This window comes from Puma concolor, chromosome C2 (genome assembly GCF_028749965.1).
Source record: "Puma concolor isolate L17-30 chromosome C2, mPumCon1.1.hap2, whole genome shotgun sequence".
Taxonomy (NCBI): domain Eukaryota; kingdom Metazoa; phylum Chordata; class Mammalia; order Carnivora; family Felidae; genus Puma; species Puma concolor.
The window spans coordinates 158,990,544-159,013,630 of NC_141675.1; the positions used below are offsets into that span (position 1 = coordinate 158,990,544).

Here is a 23,087-nt window from a genome sequence, read left to right on the forward strand (position 1 = left end):
TCCATGGGCCACCTGAGCCATCTGCAGACCACCTAGGCCATCCGTGGGCCACCTGAGCCATCTGCAGACCACCTAGGCCATCCGTGGGCCACCTGAGCCATCTGCAGACCACCTAGGCCATCCGTGGGCCACCTGAGCCATCTTTAGGCTACTATCCTTAGCTTTAGGTTCCTTTCGGCTTTTGGAGCTAATTATAGGGCCTTCAATTCAAGTGCCTTTTTTTCCTTCTTATTTTTTTTTTCCTGTCAAATCCGATACCTGCTATACTTATTTGAGAAATATAGGTTTTGATTTTAATGTAAAATTCCTTGGTAGAGTTACCTTAAAAGAAAATGGCAAAAGCTTAATTGAATTTATGATTTTAACTGAGTGGGGGAATTTTGCAAATAGACTGAAACTATACTTACCTCTGTTTAAACCCATTGTAATTTAGGAAGCTGAGACGTTCATTTAAAGAAATGTGTATGTATTATTTTGACCTAAAACCATAAGGAATTGTAACATAAAAAAAAAGAAATTTGAGCAATCTTGTTTTTGCTTTAACTGGGCAACTCTGTAAACGAGCCAAGAGCGTGGATCCCAAGGTCGAAGTGTCCTGGATTCTGAACAACATTCTGCCGCTCACTCAGCTTGTGACCTTGGATGCGCTACTTGAGCCCCTGTAGCTGGCGGGCTCCTCTTCATAACGTGGTGGCGCCCGTGATGTGACAGCGGCCAGAGCCCAGCTGGGCACCATGCCCTGCATGCACCCTGCCTTCCCTTGGCCCCCCCCGGTGAGCGCGAGCCTGCGCATGGGCCATCCCGCCTCCTGGGGTGTACGCGAGGAATCTGAGGAGCCACGACGGTGAGAACTTGCCCAAGGTTCTCTGGCTAGCCGGAGGTCAGGTGGGCCTTCAACCAGAGAAGGCTTGGGCTCCGTACTGGTTACCGTGGTGCTATAATCGTGGCCACACTGTACAGCTGTGTGGGTTGTACACTGCACAGCTCTGCTCACAAAGACTTGAGTGACATCTCTGATGGTTGTAAGACAAAGGGTGGCCGTGTCCAGGCTGCCCTTGTGCAGTCATTTCAGTCTCCTTTACTGAGATTTGGTGAAGTGTGAGCACGCTGGCACACGTGTGGTGACTGTCAGCTGACATTCTCTTGGTGAACATAGTCCACACTCTGCCGTAGGGGCTGCTCCCTTGCAAGCTCCCTGCCCATCCTTCCCGTCCCATGACCTGCCAGCAGCGGTGCCCTTCCTGGCTCAGTCCCGGTCTATCCTGGGCTCTGTCCGTTCTCGTGACTTGGGGTCCCACCCCCTCGCACCTCTGTCAGCCTCGGATCCTCGGGATCTGCAGACGTCTCTGACCACAGACAGCAAACCGGACCCCTGGTTCCTGACCCCACCCACAGTCTGCCCATCTCTCCAGGCTCTCGGGCCGCAAGCCATGGCCGTCCCCTCATTTCTGCTCTGCCTCTAGGCCACCGGGAGAGCCCGTCTGCCATTCCTTAGCACGTGTCCACGTTGGTTATTTCTCCTCTCTACCGTCACGTGCTCTGAGCCATTGGGTCTGTCTGTACCAGTCTTCTGACTGGTCTCCCTGCATCAACCCTCACCCCATACCTGTTCTTCACCAGAGGCCAGAGGCCAGGACTAGGGTAATCCTGGGCAGAGGGACTGCCAGGTCCCTGCACTGGCCCAGAGGCCCCTCGAGCTGCCCTCTTGGCCTCCCGGTCTCCACCTCTGTCGGTCTGGCCTCCACCTCTGCTGGTCCGGCCTCCTGGCTGTTCCCGGGCCACGCCAGGTGCTGCCACAGAGTCTCGTCCCTCATTCTCAGAACACTCTTCCCCAGCGCCGCCGGCCCGTTCCTCGTGTTTGCTGCCCTGCAGCCTCCCTCAGGCCTGGGGAGCACGGCCGCCGCCCTCCTGCCCCTGTCCCCTTCTGGGCCGATGGCCGCCTCCTCCAACGTACAAGGCCGTTCCATTGTTTACGGTGCTCCCCGTCAGTGGTCTTCCCTGCCCTTGGCGGAACAGAGGCTCCGGGGGGCAGCTGCTGCGGTTCGTTTGTCCTCTGACCGTGTCCGGCTCCGGGCCCTTCCCCAGTAGGTGTTCACCATTAGTTCAGTGAGTGAATGCATGCATATTTGCTGTTTTTCTTATTAACACATAGTTTTGAGGCACTGTCCTGATAAGTTGTGCTTCAGTTTCTCACGTATTGATTCTGCGTAATAACTGACTCGTTGTACAGAGTTTAGAATTCTAATGGAATAAACTCCTTTTTTCCTTCTTAAAAGAGGAAATAATTTTTAAGAGTCTTTTCATAAATTAATATTCTAAGAACATTAAGTTTTGGAGTCTTTCCTCTGAGGACGCTGATAAAAGTGAAATTAATGAGGCACCAGGAACGTCAGGTGCTAAATGGCGCACGGCTGTTTATGACACTGTCCTGGAATTCCAGTAGGCTATTAACTTGCAAAGATGTGGCAGCTGGAGTCGGAAATGGATGCACCGTTAAAGTTGGAGAAAAGGTCTTCAAAGTACTTCTTTAAAGCATAAACTATCAGTGTAATCATTACAGAAACCTTGTCTGGCGCACGAAATCGCTGCCATTCTGCTGTGAATCTCTTGAAGCTCACGAATGCAGGCATTCTCCTTTTGTGCTGCTATTAAATAATCCTAAAGGTAGAAGGAAGAATTGGGAAGAAGAAAGAAACAGATGACTTCTGCGTTAGGACCTTACTTGGGCCCCGGTAGCGTCGTGTGTGTGGCTCCGAAGCACGGACGCCCCGGGAGGGCTCGTTCTGGGTCCGCGGCACCCACCCGCCACGTCGGGGCACCGTGTGCCTTGCCACGCCCGTGGACCCTCAGCTTCTCTGACTTTGAAGGAAGCAGAAAATATGGCATTTTTTTATGTTCGGAAGATCTACCGTGCACTGGGTTGTGTCCTGCGATGAGGAAAAACGATCAGTTTGTGAGATGGTGGCAAAATATACGTGACTGCCATTTTTACCCAGTGTTTTATATGAATGCGGGGCAGATGTCAGATAGGATTGCACAACATGACGGCTTGTTTTTTGTTTTATAGACTGTTACCTGCCCTTTAGTTAAGAGGCAACAGTAAGTAGACTTGGGAGACCAGTCTACCTAAGTCTACGTAACACTAAGTAGACCAGGCCGGTCTCGAGAATGGTACTGCTGTCCCACTGTCCCCCCGGGGCTCTACTTTATGACATCGCGGGGAGGCCAGTGCCACCAAAAGAAGACTTTATGACTTACATTTCCCTAGAGGAAGGGCCGTGCCACACAGACCACACAGTGAGCCAGGCTTGGTCCAGGGTGAGGGGAAGGACTAGGCCAGAGCCTTTCTTAGGGTTTCCACAGGAAGAGCAAGAGGGGGCAGGGGGAGCAGTTGCAGATAGGCCGGCTTTGGGCTGTATTTGGTTTCTAGTTGCCTGCTCCCGGGCCCTGGAATGCTTTAGAACAAAGGCAACACTAGCTTGATGTGAGAGTTACATAAAGAAGTGAGGAGGTTGTTTGCATAAGAAGGTACACTCCTGGCTGACCCCTTTGCTGTCTTTAAGAGATGGCTCACCCTGGGGACGCCTGGGGGGCTCAGTCGGTTGAGCGTCTGACTTTGGCTCAGGTCATGATCCCACGGTTCGGTTCGTAAGTTTGAGCCCGCATCAGGCTCTGTGCTGAAAGCTCAGAGCCTGGAACCTGCTTCTGATTCTGTGTCTCCCTCTGTCTCTGCCCCTCCCATGCTCATACTCTGTTTCTCTGTCTCTCAAAAATAAATAAAAACATTAAAAAAAAAAAAAGAATTGGCTAGCCCTGGGAGGGGCAGTCTCTCCCTGGGTCTATAAGGTGCCTAAATGCCAGAGCATCAAGAAAAAGAAAATAGAGTTAGTATGATTTTTCCCTGCAATAAATGTATGCCAGGTAGACAAATGCAGCATCTAAGAAAGCAGTTGGAACAGTGTCTCCATTGACAACGTGGCGCGCGTAACCCAAGGCAGACACGCAGACATCAGGATGACACCAGCGGGGGGTCTACTAACAAACTTACCGCTGTGTCTTTCACAGCATTAACTATAATTTCCAAATTAACTTTTAATGATAGCATATCTCTTGGAGTGTGGTCTTAGTGTGTTTCCACTTCAGGCAGCGTCTTAGTTGACAGATTCCCACGGAACAGTGCGTGGAGTGGGTTTTCGTCGGTCCGTGTGTGCGCTGGTGTGGTGGGTAAGCTCTGGCAGGCACCAGCCAGGAGCCTTTGAGTCAGTCCACACAGCCTCTGTACCAGCCCTTGATTTAGCAGTTTCTGCTTCTGGGTTTATCTGATTCGTGCCGTAAGAATTTTACACGTAAGCACATATGCGAATTTTTCACTTCGCAAGTTTTTCTTTTATGAATACACTTTTTATAAATTGCGATATGTCTTGATGTAACACGTTTTGTCTCTTTCAGGTCAGGGTTGTGACAGAGATGGAGAAATCGTAATTTTCTCATCTCAAGGGCACAGAGAGGAAACTGGTGCCCCGGGGTCACCCAGCAGCTTGTTCTGACTTCCAGGTGGCCTTGCCTGTGCTGTGCCTGCGGGTGAGGCAGGGTGGGGCTGACGTGGCTAGCCCCCCTTTCCAAGTGGGGGATGAGCTAGAGCCTGGGGCCACCACTGAGCTCAGCTTTCTGGAGAGACCAAAACCCTAGTGGAGAAAGAGAAAACATTAAAAATGTGAGTGTCTTCTCATAGCACGGGGATGTTCCTTGTTTTTACCCAACTTCTTTGACCATTATTTTCTCAGAATAGTCTCATCATAAAAAATCTAGAGCCCAGACAGCTTTTTACCATTTACCTTTAAAAAAAAAAAAAAAAAAAAAAAGCTATGTTGCATTATATCTGGATTGCTCAAGATTCTGACAGTATTAAGCTCTTTCTTCTGCATAAGAGAGTTCCAGAAGTTCTGGCTCTATTTCTCAAATTGCTGCTTCCTTGGTTCAGTCCCCATTAAGATACCCTTGGGCCCAGTCCCAATGGCTGTGTGCTCCCCTCCTGAGCCCGTGTGTCCTCGGAGGGGTTGGAGCCCGTGTTGTTCTCTGTGCTCCAGGCCCAGTGGCCGTGTGCTCCCCGCCTGGGCCCTTGTGTCCTCAGAGGGGTTGGAGGCCATGCTGTTCTCCGTGCTCTTCTCACACGAGTCCCTTGCTGTGCTCTGGGTTTTGAGCTTCTGGCTTGTCCTCAGCATCTCCAGCCTGGTTAATCAGAGTGTGTAGCCATTTTCACGGTTAGGTACCTAACTTGTTTTGATGCGTAGCAAGGGAACAATTAATAAAAAGCAAACAAACAAACATGGGAGTACCCAGGCTTTAAATACAATAAGTAACTTGGTATTATAAAAGAAGTCCAAAGAAATTTTCTCGTTTCTTATTTAAAGTAATTGAACACTGCATATGTTTTCCTTCGTGGTTTCCTTTGTGGTTTCTTGGTTCTCATTCCTGTGGGTTCCTTTTAAATTCCTCCATTGGGGATAGAGTGTGCTTCTGAACTTGACAGGGATTCCAAGCTCCCAAGGTCCCGAGCGGCCGCTGGCAGGAATGCCAGTGCAGGTGCGTGGTGCCGGCGACGATTTTTTCCAAGGCCACTTGTCACGTGAAGTTGTGAAGGCTGTGATCTCTGTCTGGAGAGAGGGAGGTTGTTTGGTGTCCAAGTGCTGCTTCTACCAAACTAGGGCATCTTGGGTATGTTAGGCCAGGCCTTTGTGGGCACAGCACAGCAGCAGGGCACCTCCAGCTTGGTGGCCACAGAGCCGTAAGAACTCCGCCTGCCTGTGCGTTGGTCCTGCGCGGTCCCCGTGGGAACCATCTGGCTATGCACGTGGACGGTGCCCAGACCTGATGTTCCCGGCCCCCAGCCTGCTCCCCGCCCCCGCTTTCAGGCTGGGTTCCTTCCAGTGTCTCCTAAGAGCCGGGTTCTGTGGTTCCACCTGCCGCTGCACTTTCCTCTTCCTCCCTGAGGATGGGCCGTGGGTTCTGTCCCGCCGGTGCCTGGAGGTCTTCGTAGGGGTGGTCTGCAGGGCTGGCATGGCACCGTGGGCTGTCACTGTCACAATAATATCCCCACCCCCAGCCCCACACCCATCTCACAGGCCGAGAAGGCTGTAAGAAAGAAGGATCTCTCTGCTTCCCGAAGGAATCTGTCCAGACCTGGGGAAGAGCCTTTGCCAGAAGCTTCTCTCTCAGTCCCACCCCCAAGGCCATGACATCCTCCATGAGTTTGTAAGCAACAGAGACATGGGACCACAAAGTCTAAAATACTTACTACCTGGTCCTTAGTCCAAACGATTAAAAATAAAATACATAATTGAGTTTAAAATAGTATAATTTGACTATATGCCTGTCAAAAATGTGAATTTCAGTAAACAAGCAAAATTCGGTAATTTGTTCATGTTTTCAGAAAATACTTTTTAAAAAATTATCTATTAAATGTAAGTTACAAAATATAAATTACAGTTAATATCAAATGTTTAAGTCAAATTATTTAAAGACAACTGAATTTAAAAAAAAAAATTAACATTTATTTATTTTTGAGAGACAGAGAGAGAGAGAGAGAGAGAGAGCCCAAGCAGGGGAAGGGCAGAGAGAGAGGGAGACACAGAATCCGAAGCAGGCTCCAGGCTCCGAGCTGTCAGCACAGAGCCCGATGCGGGGCTCGAACTCACGAACGGTGAGATCATGACCTGAGCTGAAGTCGATGCTTAACCGACTGAGCCACCCAGGTGCCCCGAAAGCTGATTTTTAATTTAACACTTTGAAATTTTAGTTAGATCACATTAATAATTTTATAAAAAGTGGAACTCTCGGCGATGGTGGTGTCCCCCGTCGATCTGGCTGCCAGCACAGGGCATGAGTTACCTGGAGGGTGTCTGGGCGTGCACACGCACAAATGTGAGAGTAATAGGAACTGCTTCGTATGGGGGCACACTCCTCAGGCACCGTGTGCAGTCGTGTGGAATCCCGTGTCAGCTTGTGTTCCTGTAGAATAGTGAGCTGGAAAATGGATGCTGGGCGTTACTGGGAAGGAACTTTGTTATACAAGATACGATTGCTCTGCATTGAGAGGAGAGTTGGGTGAGTTCATCGGTCTCCTCTTCTACCCTAGTGCTCTGCCACGGCATCCGCCCCCTCCTGACTCCTCCCAGGACACCCCGGATCTTCAGGGCTTTTGGGTGCAGGTGCCTTTTGTTCCAAGGATGCAGAGCCAAGATCTGGGATGGTGTCTCCCTGGGGCCTGAACGGCGTTCGTCTGGACAGGAGGCTGTTGAGGGCTGCGGCTTGTCCCGCGTCAGCCCTAGATGTTGGATCCCAGAGACAGCCCCCTGGGCTTGGTGGCCGGTGAAAAGGCTCGGTGTTGGCCCCGCCCAGGGGGCCCAGCTGTACCCCCTGCAGAGGAGCCGGCAGGTCTGTGTGTGGCTCCGGAGGGGAGGGGGACACGATCCCTGGAATGGGGCTGGGAGGGGGCGGGGAGGGGGGTGGGAACATAGGTGGGGCGTGCCCCACATCCAGGGTCCAGGGCTGTGGTCCCCGCACCACCGTGTGGCAGCCGCCTGCTGGGGCTCAGCGGGGCGCCCGTGCCCTGTGCTTTTCCGCAGCTTTGTTTTGTAAACCGCACTCCTGTAGCGACACTTCCACCTCCTCGTTTGAGGAGCTCTGTCCATTTTAAAGGCGACAGCAGACTTTTCCAGGCAGGACTGTGCGGGTCCCAGTGGAGCTTCCCGCTGCCCTGGAAGGGGTCCCCTCGCGCCTTTCGCTCCCCGCTCTCGCTGCTGTGTCCGGGCCTGCACGGAAGGGTTAACTGTCACACGTCACTGCTGGGCGGTGTGCTTCGAAGGCGCTGTGGTGTTGGCGAAGCTCTGGTTCTGCAGTTTGAGGGATGAGCCGGGGGCAGAGGGGGGCTGCTTCCCCGAGGCGGCAGGGGGTGCCCGCTGGCGGTGGTGGTGGCCGGGGCCAGGCGGCGCTGGCCTCGCTCGTCCACATGGCCTCGCTCCTTGCCGGCCCCGTGAGCACGGGGGCCTTCTTCGGCATCGCGGGGCGTCGATGGAAAAGGAGGCGCAGGAAACGCTCCGAGAGGAGAGGTAACCCGTTTGGCTCTGCTCCTAAAACGTAAACGCTGGGCTTGCCTGTGATCCCATGCTTTCTGGGGCGGACTGCTTCGGGGTCCTGCCGATGCCGGGGACCTCCCGCCTCCCCTTTCCAGGTGCCTCGTTCCTTACGTTGGCGTCGTATACAGTTTGAGAGGGGGCTTGTTTTAGAAGGTAGGTTTAAAAGCGCATGTATAGAAGGCATTTTAGCCTCAGTGTTTAAGGTATATTTTTAGGAAGAGATTTATGAAGGCTTAGGAGTTTGTAGTGTTGGGTACTAAAAGATTTTTCCTCCTGAGACAGACGCTTCATAATGACTTCTCCTTCGCTGCCACTCTTTGTTGGTAACTTTTGTAGCCTTAAAACTCCTCTTCACTCTGTGGGAAGTAAGGCTGCGGCAGCCCTTGTGAGAATAGTTTCCTTTTAAGAACACGGAGAACAAGTTCCTTGCAATCAGCACCAGGTCATTTTAGTCTCTAGTTCAACTTGATGTTTTAGGGCATTGAAACTCTGCGTACCTTTTCTTAACACCAGGCTTAAAAGCTCTCCATGGCGGTAAAAGTCACAAACCACTGGCCGTGGGGTGAGTTGTTGCTCAAAGGGTGTTGAGAGTTCGCCGTCCTCGTACGCCGACAGTTAACTAATCGAACGTGTGTCAGGTGAAAAGATGCTTCTGGTGAGGGGGACTGGCCTGCCGTCCAGTGAGCCTCCCTTGGTGGGCGTCCCCTTCTTGCCCACCAACTGGTAGGACCAGGATGCCGTTGCACTACCCCAGAATGCTTGGGATGATCTGTGGCCGGAGAGTGTCACCCCTGCGGGGAATAAGGCGAGCCACCGTGTTCAGTGTGACTTCCCAGAGAAAAGAAGAAGAAAGCCACCTGAGAGGAGCAGTCGTGCTGAGTCCACAAAGATGCTTGCGCCCAACAGGGCTGTGTCTGGGAGCAGTGAGGGCGTCGTCATCTGTAGACTTCAGGGCGGACATCATGCCGGTGTGTGCATCCGGGAGGAAAGCGCCGTGCCCAGGGGACGCTTGCCCAGGGGACCCGGTGCTGGGGCCTGCAGCTGTGGCACACCCCTGCCTCAGGCTGCTGTGTTGCCCTTTGTTCCCTCAGTTAAGCATTGAAAAGAAGGGTGTCCTTAAGACAAAGGTAAAAGCAAAAACTAAGAAATGTTGATTAAACACCCTTAATTTAGGATGGCCACTATTCTTTTCCATGGCCCCTCATCACTAAGCATTTGAAGAAAATATTGAAAAGTACAAGAATAATGGTCAGTTTTTTGTTTTTGTTTTTTTTTTTTTTTTTTTTTTTGGAACTTGCTGTGATTCGGATGGTTGGTGCTAGTCCCACTCGATGGGGATGTATGTCCAAATGTCCTCTTCGTGCATTCTAGAATCTTTTTCTTCTCTAGGAAAACCATTTTCAAACAGGCTGTAATTTTGGGGCAACAGCGTGACAGACAGAGTGCTGCGAGATGGAGCAGTCAAGCCCCCGGATCGAGCAAGTGGTGTTCACTGCGCGGTCCCGTGTGTGGAAGCCCACGGTGAGGGTTCCCGAGCAGCAGAATGTTGTGTGTTAGTTTCTCTTCGGCCTTTAAAAATGATCAGTGTTCCACTTATATCAAATGGGCAAAGTTTTACAAGATATGAAACATAGTCTTTTAGTATTATACAATCTTAAGGTGCTCCAAATCATGTGTGTTGAATTTTTCCTAAGACTGGTATAATGTGAGCTTTTCCAAACTTAATTATGTGTTATAACAGCGTAGCAGCGGGTTATGTGTTGGCCTCAGGAGTGATACGGTCTTAGGGATCTTTCATGGCTTCCGAATGACCCACAGTCACTCCCGTCTCTGGCGCGGGTCACTGGCTGTTGACTGTGTGAGGCTCACATAGATTGGCTGAGTCATCAGAAGATTACGGTTTAAAAGGAATACTGTGCAATTTCAACATCACCCGGGACCTCCACAAAGCAGAGGCTGCTGGGACAGTCAGGCCCCGCACACCAGCCTTCCCGGGGCCCCAGCCAGTCCAGGTGGCTGCCGCTGTTGCCTTCTTTCCACTTGGGGCACAGCTGCTGAGTAAAACATTGTGGCAGGGGGGTGACGCAGCATTCTCTTGCCCCCCCCACCCCTCATTGTGTGACAGAGCCTCTGTCTTCCACATTAAAGGCTTTCTCGTTGAATACTTACCTGTCTTAATTGTGATAACGCCCTTGTCTGTGCCTAGCCCTCCCGCACCCCGTCTGATGACTGCTGTCACATGGGCAGCAGCTCTGAACTGTGCTGAGGTCTGAGGCTGGGATCCCCCATGTTTCCAGGATCAAAAAGAGAACAGGATGTGGGGACCGTTTGTAGAAATGGAGACCCAGACCCATAGAGGTGTGCTTCCTCTGAGTCCTGCTGCAGAACAGGCCATCTATTCCGTGTAGAGTGAGGAGATGCAGCCGGTTGTGGGTGAAGCAGGCAGCACCCGAGAGAGCAGGTGGCTGTCACACCAGGCTTCTCCCTGGTCTCACCTTGCTGAGAGAGTGCCTCCTCGTGAGGTGCCAAGCACTATGACAACTCGAGACACAGGGTTGGATGGAATTTACTCGTCTGTCCACCCATCTACCCGTTCATTCATCCACCCATCCGTCTCTCATCCATCCACCCGTCTACCCATTCCTTATTTATCTACCCATCCATCATCCATCCACCTGCCTATTTATCCATCCATCCACCCATCCTGTCCACCACCCACCCATCTACAGCTCTACCCATTCACTCATTCATGTACCCGTCCATCATCCACCTGCTAATCCATCTATCCTTCCACCCATCTACCTATACATCGTTCACCTGCCTGTCCATCATCCACCCATCTACCCATCCATCCATCCATCCATCCATCCATCCATCCATCCATCCGACAGTACCCATTAGAGCCTTTGGTGTGCTGGCACCAGGGGTTTGGGCATGCACAGGACAGGCAGGTGTAGGTGATAGGGTGGTAGTGGCAGAAGGACTGCCCCAACTCTCAGGCTTGGGATTTGCCCTGGAATGAGCCACCTCAAGTACCATTCGGCGGACGAGGAGGGTGGATTTGTGTGATGCACTCTGCTCCGCTCTGTGTGTTGGGGAGGAGGGGATGGCTCTTCCCCAGTCTCTGGCAGGAATCGACGTCGCCTGTCTTCCAGGAGAAGGGCCCACGCGCAGACAGTTGCTGAGCCCTGCACCCCAACAGTGAACAACAGCAGAAGATAGAAGGCCTAGGTTTTCTAGAACCTGTTGTGACAGATGTATGTGCATTTCATGGCTTTCATGCTGAGGGGCTTCCCGGCACAGGTGGGGACGCTGCTTGCTTGGGAGGAGCTCCTTCAGCCAGAGGGGACGCTTTAGAGAAGGTCAGAGACGCTCCAGGTCGACAGTTGAAATCGTAAAGCAAACCTGTAGGGTAAGGTTTGTGAGGTTGTTCTGGAAATAGTATGAAAATTGGCTCAAATCTGAACACTGCCTGTTCTTAGTGTAATTATTAGTGTTCACATTGAAAATATCATTCACGTCGGCTTCTTTTCCTGATTCCAGAAAATACAGTGTGTTTTTCAGATAAGCAAGATTTTAATTAGGTTGTGTTAAGCAGAGCAAATAGAGACTGCGTTGCAAATGCGTTGCTAGCGTGCATCCATTTTGAAGGACAAAGCGTGGTTATAACAACAATGCTCTGTGAAGGCTTTTCTTCCACCATAGTCGATTCTGAGCTGGTAACGTTTTGTTGTTCTGGAATCAAGCTTCAACAACGCGTGTGCATTTGCTCAGGCATGCCATGCTGGGGAGCAGGGGAGGCCGCAGAGGAGAGCGAGCACGGTGGTCCGTGCACATGCACGTGCGAGCACAGGCGGACAGTGCGAGGGGAGAGGGCCAGAGGGCATGACCGCGTGAGGCGCAACCCCAGTGCTGTGAGACAGAGCCGGCCCCTGCCGTCTGTCACCCGTGGCTTCAGGCTTCTTTTTGTTCTTTGCCAGAAGGTTCGGGAGTCACGCAGGGGGTCGCCCCCGTGCCGGTCCAGCAGAGGAGGGTGGGCGAGAACACAGAGCGGCACCCAGGCGGCTGCGTGGCCAGGCCTGGAGGCACAGCGCGCGCGACGAAGAACGCAGCGCCTCCCCAGGGAGAGAGCCCTGCGTCTTTGCCCACCACGTCATGTGGCGCACCCTGGGCGGGTGGCCTGGGAGCCTCGTGACCGATACCCCCAGCCGGAGTATGCACCCTGCCCTCGTGTGGGGCCTCTTACACCCCAAGTCTGGGGGGATCGCTGGCTCCATCCCGGGGGTTCTCGCTCGTCCTCTGGAACCCCTTCTGCGGTGGCCGTGGGACAGTGCGGGAGAGAGCCGGCGGCCATCCGAGGGGTTTGTGGGGACCTCGTAAACCACAGAATTTCATCTCAGGCAGACTCGTTTCTGTGTGTTTGCTAGGTATAAAACAGACACGTTTAGAATAGTATGTGTAATGGTGCCGATCGAGTGGAATGATGCCTCAGATTTGCAGATCGTCTCAGTGCTCAGACTCCTTTGGTCCCCTGGTACCAGCGATGTCCGTCTACGGAGGCTCCTGGCGAGTTGGGGGGCCTGCCCCAAGGTCACCGTGTGGCCCTCCCTCACTGTGCCCCCGGGTAGCCACATCCCGCTGGCTTGTCATCTGCCTGGCAGGTTTTAGTTCTGCGTGTGGTTCGGCCACTTGCAACGTCTCTCTGAGCTCCGACGTCGTGCGGGTCTGCAAGGCATCCTGTATTCGCCGTTACACCTGCGGGACGTGTGCAGCTCTGTCAGGGGCTGCAGCACAGGGGACTGTGGAGACTGAGCCCACCGGCTTCAGACGGGGGTCTGCGACTTCCCAGCCCGCTTTCAGAGTCTGCAAAGTAAGGCATGTGTAGGATGGTGGCTCAGAATGAAAACTCCATTTTTGTCATTATGGAAGCAATGCTTATTGTAAGAAATCGGAGATACAGGCGCAAAATTAACTTCATGAAAAAGGAAAAGTGATCATTCTTTTTTTTAGTTTTTAAAAACGTTTTATTTATTTTTGAGAGAGACAGAGAGCAAGTAGGGGGAGGGGCAAAGAGAGAGGGAGACACAGAATCCTGAGCAGGCTCCAGGCTCTGAGCTGTCAGCACAGAGCCTGACGCGGGGCTCGAACTCACAGACCATGAGATCGTGACCTGAGCTGAAGTCTGACACTTAACTGACTGAGCCACCCAGGTGCCCTGCAAAGGTCATAATTCTTTTAGCGAAACCTTTAAATCTAAGCAGTCTTCATAGTTTCTTTGAATCTAAGCAGTGTTCATAGTTTCGTCCAGTTGTTAGAACTGGAATCAGAGTTCGAAGGTTAGTGGCAGTTCAGTCTTCGTGTTGTGTTATTATGGTGGGAGCCCAGTAGTGCTGACTCGTGCTTCGGGCCTTCCCAGCGCCCCCCTGGGAGGTGAGCACACACTCGAAGACCCCCACCCCACCGCGGTGCTAGCTGCTCAGAGCCCTCCTGCTCGGGGGGGTTTGCCTGGAGCACCTCCTACAGCCCCCTGCTCTCTCCCACCCGGTCCTGCTGAACCTTGGGATGGTTTTACCCCCTCCCAGACACCAGCACGGAGAAGGCCAGTCAGGCCAGGTGTTCCCGCAGGAGGCATGGCCTTGGCCTTCGTGGAGGCCACTCATTTCTGTTCACCGTACAGGGACCCTTCCCTGTACTCAGCCAACCTGTGACTTTAATGCTCTCTGACAGTTTGACAACTGACATCTTTCTTTGCTTACTTACAAAGAGGTACAACTAAGAAGCTTATCAAAGCCCATTTACATTTATTCTTTTATAAGTTTTGTTCCTGTTTGTGTACCATTTTTTAAATTGGGTGTTTGTGTTTGTATTATTGACTATAAAGGCTATTGAAAGATCGCCTGAGGAGACGTGGCTCTTATGTCCAGGTGGGCTGGCACAGGGAGGTCACTGAGTCTGTCCCACCCCCTAGTCCCACCCCTCCCTCCGTCAGGGTCATCTAGAAGGTGTTGCCTTCTGACAGGGGCGCTCCAGGGCCCCTGGATGTGCAGGGAGATGCACGGCCATTTATCCAGGGGACTCAGCAGAGCTGATGGAAGAAGTCAGCCTTTCCTGGAGGTGCTCTCCCTCTGGCACCTGCCATCACACCCGTGGCCCACCAGGTGTGGATCAGGGGCTGGGTGAGGACTGGGCCTCAGGCTGTGTGAGCCCCAAAGCAAGTTGTCTTTGTGTTTTGTGTTTGTGGGCACATCAGTCGGCCCATTCTCCTGCTCCGACTTGGTGCTGCATGTGGCCCCGTGCGGTTCTGGGCTTCATTTCTTCGTGACCGTGACCATGCCTGGCTGTGCAAGGTGCTGACTGCGAGTGACTCAGTCCTGGCTGCTCTGTTCTGTGCAGCCAGCCCAGTGCTCAGCTGAGTGAGCTGGTTACGTGTAAGGGGGCGGTTCCAGGGCTCACGTGTCTAGAACACTGGTGTACTGAAAATCTTCCCGGATAGGATTTCAACTCATAATATAACTGGCTTTTATATAAGTAAGATGCACTTTTGTTGGCTGATTGTTTGCATGCGATGCCCCACCTGACTCTGGTTTCTTATCCTGTAATGTAGTCATTGTGCTGTCAAGTGCAGAGTTCACAGATCGCACATGCAAGGGTACTGCTTAGAGGCGAACTTGACACTTGACTTTGAAAATATATTTCTTTAAGAATTACTTTAATGCTGGGGCTCCTGGGTGGCTCAGTCGGTTAAGCATTTGACTCTTGATTTCCGCTCAGGTCCTGATCTCACAGTTTGTGAGTTCAAGCCCCACGTTGGGCTCTGCACTGGCAGTGCAGAGCCTGCTTGGGATTCTCTCTCTCCCTCTCTCTCTCTCTGCCTCTCCTCTGCTCATACTCTCCCCTCTCTCTCAAAATAAATATATAAACCAAAAAAAAAATTTTTTTTTGAAAATCTTAAAAAAAAGAATGACTCTAAGTCCCTGGAAAGTATGAATAAGCAGCCTTTCTACTGTGTGCTGTGGAATTTATAGTGTGGACACAATCAATCCCCTGCACTTGTCTGCTGTTGTCTCAGTATCTCTGCTTCAATTACTGTCTGTCTCTTGTTGTGTCAAGTGAGCCTGGAGATCTGATTTACCAAAAACAGCCTCAGGCGATGGGACGTGGAGAAGCATCTGTGCTGGCCTGTTCCGAGCAGTGGTGGCGAATGGCCGACACCCGCGTGCAGGGACCGGGCCACATGCTGTGAGTGTTACTGACCAGAGAGACCCAGAGCCCCGAGAGCCTTGCAGGAGGCCTTCTGGCTAGAAATTGAACCGGGCTCGCTGGGACCATCACACCAGCACCCCCCTCCACCTGCTAATAGCCGTCCTGCAGGCCACACATAAGTGCTTCAGGCTTCCAGTGGAGTGTGACCTTGAACAAGGCCCTTATGACCCATGTAAGAGGAGAGTAATAATCATAGATACTGGGAAAACATTTCTCAATCATGAGTTGTACTCAGAAGATAACCTTTCACATTGGTAGGAACCAGATCACAGCTGCTTTGTTTACAACTATTTCTGATTTAAGGACTCAAGAGGAAAGTTAGTACTTAACTTTAGACACGTTTTCGAGAAAGCTGCTAATAGAGATACAAGCAGGAGTCAAGATGTGATTAGTTGGGGTCACTGCAGACAGGACGCCCCCATCTTGCACACCAGGAGGCACAGAGGATCATCTCTGAGGCCTGCTGGGAAGGGCAGGGGGGTTCGGCCAGAGAGGAACGCTCAGGGGGATGGGCGCTGGGACTGGTTCTGGGGGAGCAGTGGGCCTTCTGGAGCAGTGGGGCAGCCGCAGCCTTGGCCCAGGGCCTTCTGGGACCAGTGGGGCGGCTGCAGCGGTGGTCCGGGGCCTTCTGGGAGCAGTGGGGAGGCTGCAGCAATGGCCTGGGGCCTTCTGGGAGCAGTGTGGTGGCCTCAGCGGTGGCCCAGGGCCTTCTGGGCACGTAGCGTCTATGGCTCCAGTGGTCACAAGCCTGGGAGCCTGCCGTGGTGGGGCTCACGTGCAAGCCTGTGCCGGGGGAGAAGTCACACGTGTTTGGGGTGCTCTGTTGGCCATGTCAGGAAAACCCTAGAGAGCAGGTTTGCATCCTTGGGTGGAAGCAAGTGACTAGAAGCATGTTGGAAATCTGGGGCTCTCGTCTTTGCCAAGGCAGTCTCCGTGCTCGCCCTCTGCTTTGGGCCCGTGTGCTCGCTGCTGGCCGGCTCCTCGGCCGGGTGCCCAGTGTGGGAACTTCTCTGGTCGCTGTCTCCCCATGCCGCCGTGCTGAATGCGGCCCGGCTCAGCGGCTGGGGGCTTTGTGTTCTCTAATAAGGTCCTGGTTGTTAACAGTAGCTCGTCTGTTTTTGGACAAGTTGACATGTAGTTGGCACGTTTTAGTGAAAGTTATAAATTAGGAAAAATTGATAAAATCCTGTGTCTTTCCTTCTGGCAAAGACCAACACATGGCCCTCATTAGAGCAGCAGACACGGAGCGGATGGAACCCGAGAGGAGCCAGCACACCGTGCTCCCGTCCAGTAGGCCGCCGGCCATCTGGGGTGTTTGTGGTCTCAGAGCAAAGTGCGGCCTATTTAGGGGAAACAGCTGTAGCAGCAGGTTAAGCCCCTGGGACGGGGCAGGCGCTGGAGGTGGGGACTCCTGACCAGCTGCGGGGCTCGGCTGGGTTGTCTGAGCTGCGGTGAGCCCCGTGTATCTGACACAAAGGCAGGGCTCTGGAGAAGGAGCTGGACGTGGGAGAGCTCGGGGTCGCTCGTCGGGCCCATCCTCACAGGCGGGTGCTGGGCATGTAGAGGCCAGGAGGCCGAGGTGCCTGGCCTCACAGCCTAGAGGGGGAGGCCGGCGGCAAGTGGGGAGGCAGGCCGCACATCACAGGCCTCGGTGAGGGGAGGGAGGTGAAGAGCGACACTCTGGCTTAGGACAGTGGCAGATCCTCTCCCGGGTGGCGGCCCGTGAGGAGGTGCAGCCTGCAATGATCTGGGGGAAAAGCAGGGCAGGTCTGGTGACCCGAGATCATGCGGCTCCGTGTGGAAAAGCAGCTGGCAGGGTGCTGAGGATGCCCCTGGGATGGGCGTGTTGAGGAGGGACCAGGGCGTCCCCCTGTACGGGGAGAGGTGGCCCCCTGGCTCCAGCAGGCGGTGGGGGAGCCTGTGGGTGTGGGTCCGAGTGCTGCAGGACTTCCTGGTGACCTTTATGAGACACCCTGCTGCGGTGTGGGGGCGATGTCCGATTCCGGGGGCAGACAGCGGCCGCGTCACAGGGAGGATGCGCGGGGCCCCGGCTCGAGATGCCCGGTGCACGGGACGGGGCAGAGGTGGGGAGGCTGGGAAGTGTGGTGCTTACTTACTTCGGGAGAAGAGCTGGCGGGGGGTGGGGGGGGGGGAGGAGAGAGAACCCGGGTGGCAGGAGGTGTCAGGCTTGAACACCGGCTGCATGTGCGCAGGGCAGGTAAGACTGCAGAGGGGACACATTCACCCACGTTTGCATTGGTGCCATCACTACCAAGCCTGCAGCCGATGCAGAAGACGCCAGGGTCTCCTGTGCGCCGGGCCTCGCGGGGCCCTCCCGCCTCCCCCGCAGCACCGCCCCTGCACCCTCTGCCCCCAGTGCCACCCGCGCCCTCAGCATTCACGGGACGGGGGACTTTGCCCGCAGCGACAGGGCTGCAGCTCCTGTCATTTGTCCGATGGCAAAGGGGGTCGCTGTCGTGTTTGTCCTGCTGACGTGTGTGCTCTTCTGACTCGGTAGATTCCCCTTGTCTTCGGTGTTCCCCTGCTGACATGATGACTGCTGTTATGCATCGCCTTGCCTTTTTTTAAAGAGCAGATTTTGATTCACGGCAGAATTGAGGAGAAGCGCAGATTTATCCCCCCCCGCCAAACACCGCCTCCTGCATCACCAACACCCACCACCTCAACGGTGTGCCTCTGACGGTGGACAGCCTGCACTGGCACGTCCACACCTGGTCTTACGGTGTTGGCTACTATCTGTGGGTTTGCACGAATGTGTGATAACACGTGTCCACCATCATAGTATCACAGAGCTTGTTTTCACTGCCCTAAAAGCCTCCACATTCTACCCATTTATCCACACCACCCCCACCACCCCCGGCAACCCCTGACCTTGCTGTTGCCTCCATGGTCCCGCCTTTTCCGGAACGTCGCACACATAGAATCGTACAGGATGCAGCCTTTTCAGATTGGCTGCTGTCACTTAGTGAGATGCACCTGCGGACCCTCCGTGTCTTCGTGGCGTGATGGCCCGCTCCTTCTTAGCGCCGAATACCATCCCGTCGTCTGGATGCACCCGTGTGTTTGCCCATCACCTCCCGAAGGGCACCTTGGTTGCTTCCAAGGTCTGGCAGTTATGAATAAAGCTGCCGGAAACATCGGCCTGCGGGTTGTCGTGTGGACGTGAATGTTCACCTCCTCTGGGTAGACCTCAAGGAGCACGACCGCTGGGTCGTATGGTCAGAGTGTGTTCGGTTTTGTAAGAAACCGGCAAACCTTCCTCCGTGGCGGCTGCCCCTCCCTGCTTTCCCGCCAGCAGTGAGGGAACGTTCCTTCTCCGCGTCCCCGCCAGCGATCCGTGTTGTCGGTGTTCCGGGTTGTGGCCGTTCTCACGGGTGCACGGTGACATCGTTGTCGTTTTCATTTTCTTTCTTTTTTTTTTAATATGAAATTTATTGTCAAATTGGTTTCCATACAACACCCAGTGCTCATCCCAACAGGTGCCCTCCTCATTTTCATTTTCCTGATGACGTGTGACGTCTGTCTGTCTTCTCTGGTGAGGTGTCTCTTCAGGTCTTTGGCCTACTTTTTAATCGGGTTGTCCGTTTTCTTATTGCTGAGTTTTAAGTGTTTGTGTATTTTGGATATATCTTCTCTTATCAGATAAACGTGTTGCAAATATTTCTCCCAGCCTCTGGCTTGTCTGCTCACCTCTTACCAGTGTCTTTCGCAGAACAGAGATTTTACATTTTGACTCAGTCCAGCTTATCAGTTAGGTTGTACCTTTGGTGTTGTATCTAAAAAGTCGTCCCCCTGTCCAAGGTCCCCGAGGATTTCTCCTGTATCATCTTCCAGGCGTTCGATAGTTTTGCATTCTACGTTTGGGTCTGCGATCCGTTGTGAGTGAACTGTTGTGAAGAGTGTAAGGTCTGCGTCCAGATTCCCCTTCGAGCGCCCCTCGTGGAAGAGACTCTTTGCCCCCTTGATTGCCTTTGCTCCTTTGTCAGGGATCCATCAGCTGTCTCCGTGTGGCTCTCCTTCTGGGTTCTCCGTTCTGTCCCATGGACCGATTTGTGTGTCCTTTCTCCACCACCACACTGTCTTGATCACTGTAGCTTTACAGCGAGTCCTGAAGTCAGTAGTGTCGGTCCTCCAACTTTGTTCTTTTTCAACATTGTGTTGGCTATTCTGGGTGTTTTGTCTCTCTATAAACTTTAGAATCGGTTTGTCAATAGCCACAAAATGACTTGCTGGGGTTTTGATGGGGATCACATTCAATCTACAGACAGACCAAGTTGGGAAGAACTGACATCGTCACAGTATTGAGTCTTCCTATCCATGAACATGGAATATCTCTGTGTTAATTTAGGTCTTTGATTTTGTTAGAGTTTTATAGTTTTCCTCATATAGGTCTTGTACATATTGTTAGGTTTATACCTAAATGTTTTATTTTTTGGGGGGTGCTAATGTAAACAGTATTTTATTTTTTATTTCAAATTCCATATATTTATTGCTGGTATCTGGGAAAGCAATTGACTTTGGTATGTTAACCTGTTATACTGCAACCTAGCTATAATTACTTATTAGTACGAGGAGGGTTTTTGTTGTTGTTGTTGATTGCTGTGCTTATTATAATTATTCCAAGTTGCATTTCATTAGAAAAAACGTTTGTAGCAGTAATGCATGAACTTTATTTCCTATGCACAGCCTGCCATATCTTGTGCAATGCATGCAGAATCTCTGAAGGGTAATTGAACATCCATTACTTGGATGGTTGCCTAGAAAAAAAAATATTTTATTGTAAATGTTATAAATTGAATGTTTCAGATACTTCAGTGATAGTATTTTGTTTGTATAGTAGTGAAAGCAAAATACAAATCATGAAATTTATTCTCTAAACATACATGATTAAGTTGTTGAATTTCAGGTTACTTTCCTTCAAATGATTTAAGAAGTTTATATTTCGGTTACCTTTGGTACATAATCAAATCATCATTTAATATTTTTGCTACAGTTATAAAATTAATCTAGACTTTAGCACGTTGCTTGATTTATAGTAAAGAATCAACACCAATAACCTCCATTTTAACACTTCTCTTTTTAAAAACTTGCAGTGTATGGCTGTTAAAAATAAAACCCATAACAACCACAAGTAATATGTAAAACTTTTCTTAAAACCATTCTGTTTTGAGAATAAAAATGGATAAAATCCAGTAATAATTGCTAGTAATTTTAACCAAGTTTACTGCTTGTCTTAAACATTTTTTTTTTAATCTATACATTTTTAGTGAATTCCTAAAGATAGTATAGCAGTACAATAGAGAATATTCCTGTTCCGGCACATCTTTAGTATAAGTAAGTCATGTTCTTTATATTTATTCCAGAATATGTTTTTTCCTAAAGGGAGGGGAGAGCATGAAGAGGTAGGAACATGCCCAGCTTCCCTCTCCCTGGTGGAGAGATAAGGGTACTGTCAGAAGACAAGAGGAACGTTCTTTTTACACACATGTTGTGTACTTCGTGTTACAACATGTGCATCTACAAAGGTACAATAATACAGCAGATAACTGTCCGCCACCCGCCACCTGAGAAATAAAACATAGCGGGTTGAATCGTGCCATTTGAAGTCAGTTCTTGCACGCGGTCACCCCATGTCCAGTCCCGTTTGTTAGGAAGTACTCGTTACTGACTCGGGGCACCACGTTGTCCACGCAGTGAGTTCTGGGGTGTGCTTGTTGTGACCCTGGACTTGGCCGCCATCACACCGATGGGTCGTCTGCGAACCATGCATGCTGTTTTGGGCGTTGACACCACACTGTGTCCGGTCTGGGAGGTCTGGCCCTGCCTCATCGCTTCTCTAGTTAGTGTTTGTGGCTGTTCGGACTTGTTCATTTCTCCACGTAAGCTTTAGAACCAACTGGCCTAGTTCTGTTGCAATTCTAACTGGAATGCGGTTACACTTAAATCCAGGTCCTTTGATGGCAACTTGAGTGGTCTTTTCACACCTTGGTGCCCCCCAAGCCTAGCTTAGTTCCTACTGCTGCAGGGGCATTCCGAAAAAGGAGGAAATTATTTAAACACTGCTGTCAAATAAAGCTTTTCTCTAATTGGCCGTTCTTGGAATTGTGTTCCGTATGGGATTTTTGTGGAGCTTTAATTCTTAATGTGTTTGTAGTCCAGGCCAGAAGAAGTGCTTTGCAGAATGAAAGAAAAATGGTTACGTGAAATGCCCTAAAGTGCTTGCATTTATTATGTTGCTTTGTTTTATAACCTTTGGTATAAGAGTTGGCATTTGTAGAAGCTGAAAATGTTGACTTCTGCTCTGCAGGAGATTTTTGGCTGCCATTCTTAATGTGCATGTACCACACGCCCCCGGGCACAGCCTGATCATTTTCTACTGTGAGACATTTCCCATGTCCTTTTTTTAGGGTTTTAATATGTAAGAGCAGGTGAGCAAGGTGAGCTCTACAGGTCAGGTGAGCCCCGTTAGAGCCCGGCACCATTGCGCTCGGACTCACCGTCATTACTGTTGCAAGGGGGACTCTCATCGTCCCAGACCTCCAGGGGAGCCCTCCACGGACCGGGGGTTGCTTCATTGTGTAGTGTGCCTTCTGCTTACTCTTAATTTAACTTCTTATCTTGAGATCACTTAGATCCACACATAGCTGTAAGGAAATGACACGAGAGAGGGCCCATATTTGCTTTACACAGTGCACCCTGCGATGAGGACGTTGACCTCCATACAGTCAAGATCCAGGACGTTCTTTTACCACACAGATCCCTCCTGTTGCCGTTTGGGGAGGCCACACCCACAGCCTCCCCAAACCTTGATGACCGCTAACCTGTTCCCCATTTGTACAGTGTTCTCATTTCAAGAATGTTACGTATCAATGGAATATACATGGGTCCGTGCAGTGGCCACGAGATTGGTTTTTTCCAGGAAGCCCTATTCTCTGGCGATCCATCCGGACTGTTGTGTATATCAATAGTTTGCTCCTTTTCATTGCCACATAGTATTCCATGGTATGGATGGGCCACATTTTATTCAATCATTCACCTGTTGAAGGGCGTCTGGGTTGTCCCCAGTTTGGGACTGTTAGGAATCAAGTTGCTATAAAGTCATGTTTATTACAAAAATTTTTTTTTAGTAATCTCTTCACCTGACGTGGGGCTTGAACTCGTGAGTTCAAAAGTTGCACGCTTTAACAACCAAGCCAGCCAGGTGCCCCCGGACACAGTTTGTACGTGAACCGTGTCTTCATTTCTCTGGGATAAAATGCCCATGTTCAGTTTTTAAGAAGCTGCCCAACCGCTCTCTAGAGCGGCCGCCCCGTGTTCCGGTCCCGCCGGCCACGTGCGAGGGATCTGGTTTGTCTGCGTCCGTGCCTGCGTGTGCGGTGGTCGCCGTTTTGTACGTGAGCCGCTCTCACGGGTGTGTGGGGGTGCCTCACGTGGTTGAAGCTGCATTTCCCCGGGGCTGACGGTCGCGGACCCCGTGTCGTGTGCTTTCTTGCCATCTCTCTCTCCACGTATATCCTCTATGATGATACTGGCTGTTCATGTCTCCTGTCCATTTTCTGACCGGCTTGTTTTATCGTTTAGTTTTGAGAATCTCATGTGTGTTCTATTTGGATACGTGGCTTTCAAACCTTTTCTCCCCATCTGTGGCCTGTCTTTGTGTCTCCTCAA

General features: G+C 51.5%; 1 protein-coding gene across 9 annotated transcripts in view; it reads left to right on the forward strand.

The window, feature by feature from the left end:
• The window catches only part of ADARB1 (adenosine deaminase RNA specific B1), a 134,691-nt gene that overhangs the window by 62,371 nt on the left and 49,233 nt on the right, over nucleotides 1–23,087 (forward strand). The window contains exon 1 of one of the 9 annotated variants that reach the window (XR_015240516.1): nucleotides 7,938–8,108. The exons of 4 other annotated variants lie outside the window; for them this stretch is intronic. Coding sequence is in view for 4 of the 5 variants with exons in the window: in XM_086676155.1 (XP_086532281.1) it covers nucleotides 8,009–8,108 (100 nt within the window). In the remaining variant the exon portion in view is untranslated. Of the gene's footprint in view, nucleotides 1–7,937; nucleotides 8,109–23,087 lie in introns of those variants that run through there. 4 more of the 9 variants (XM_086676155.1, XM_086676154.1, XM_086676152.1 and 1 more) reach the window with 4 other exon arrangements.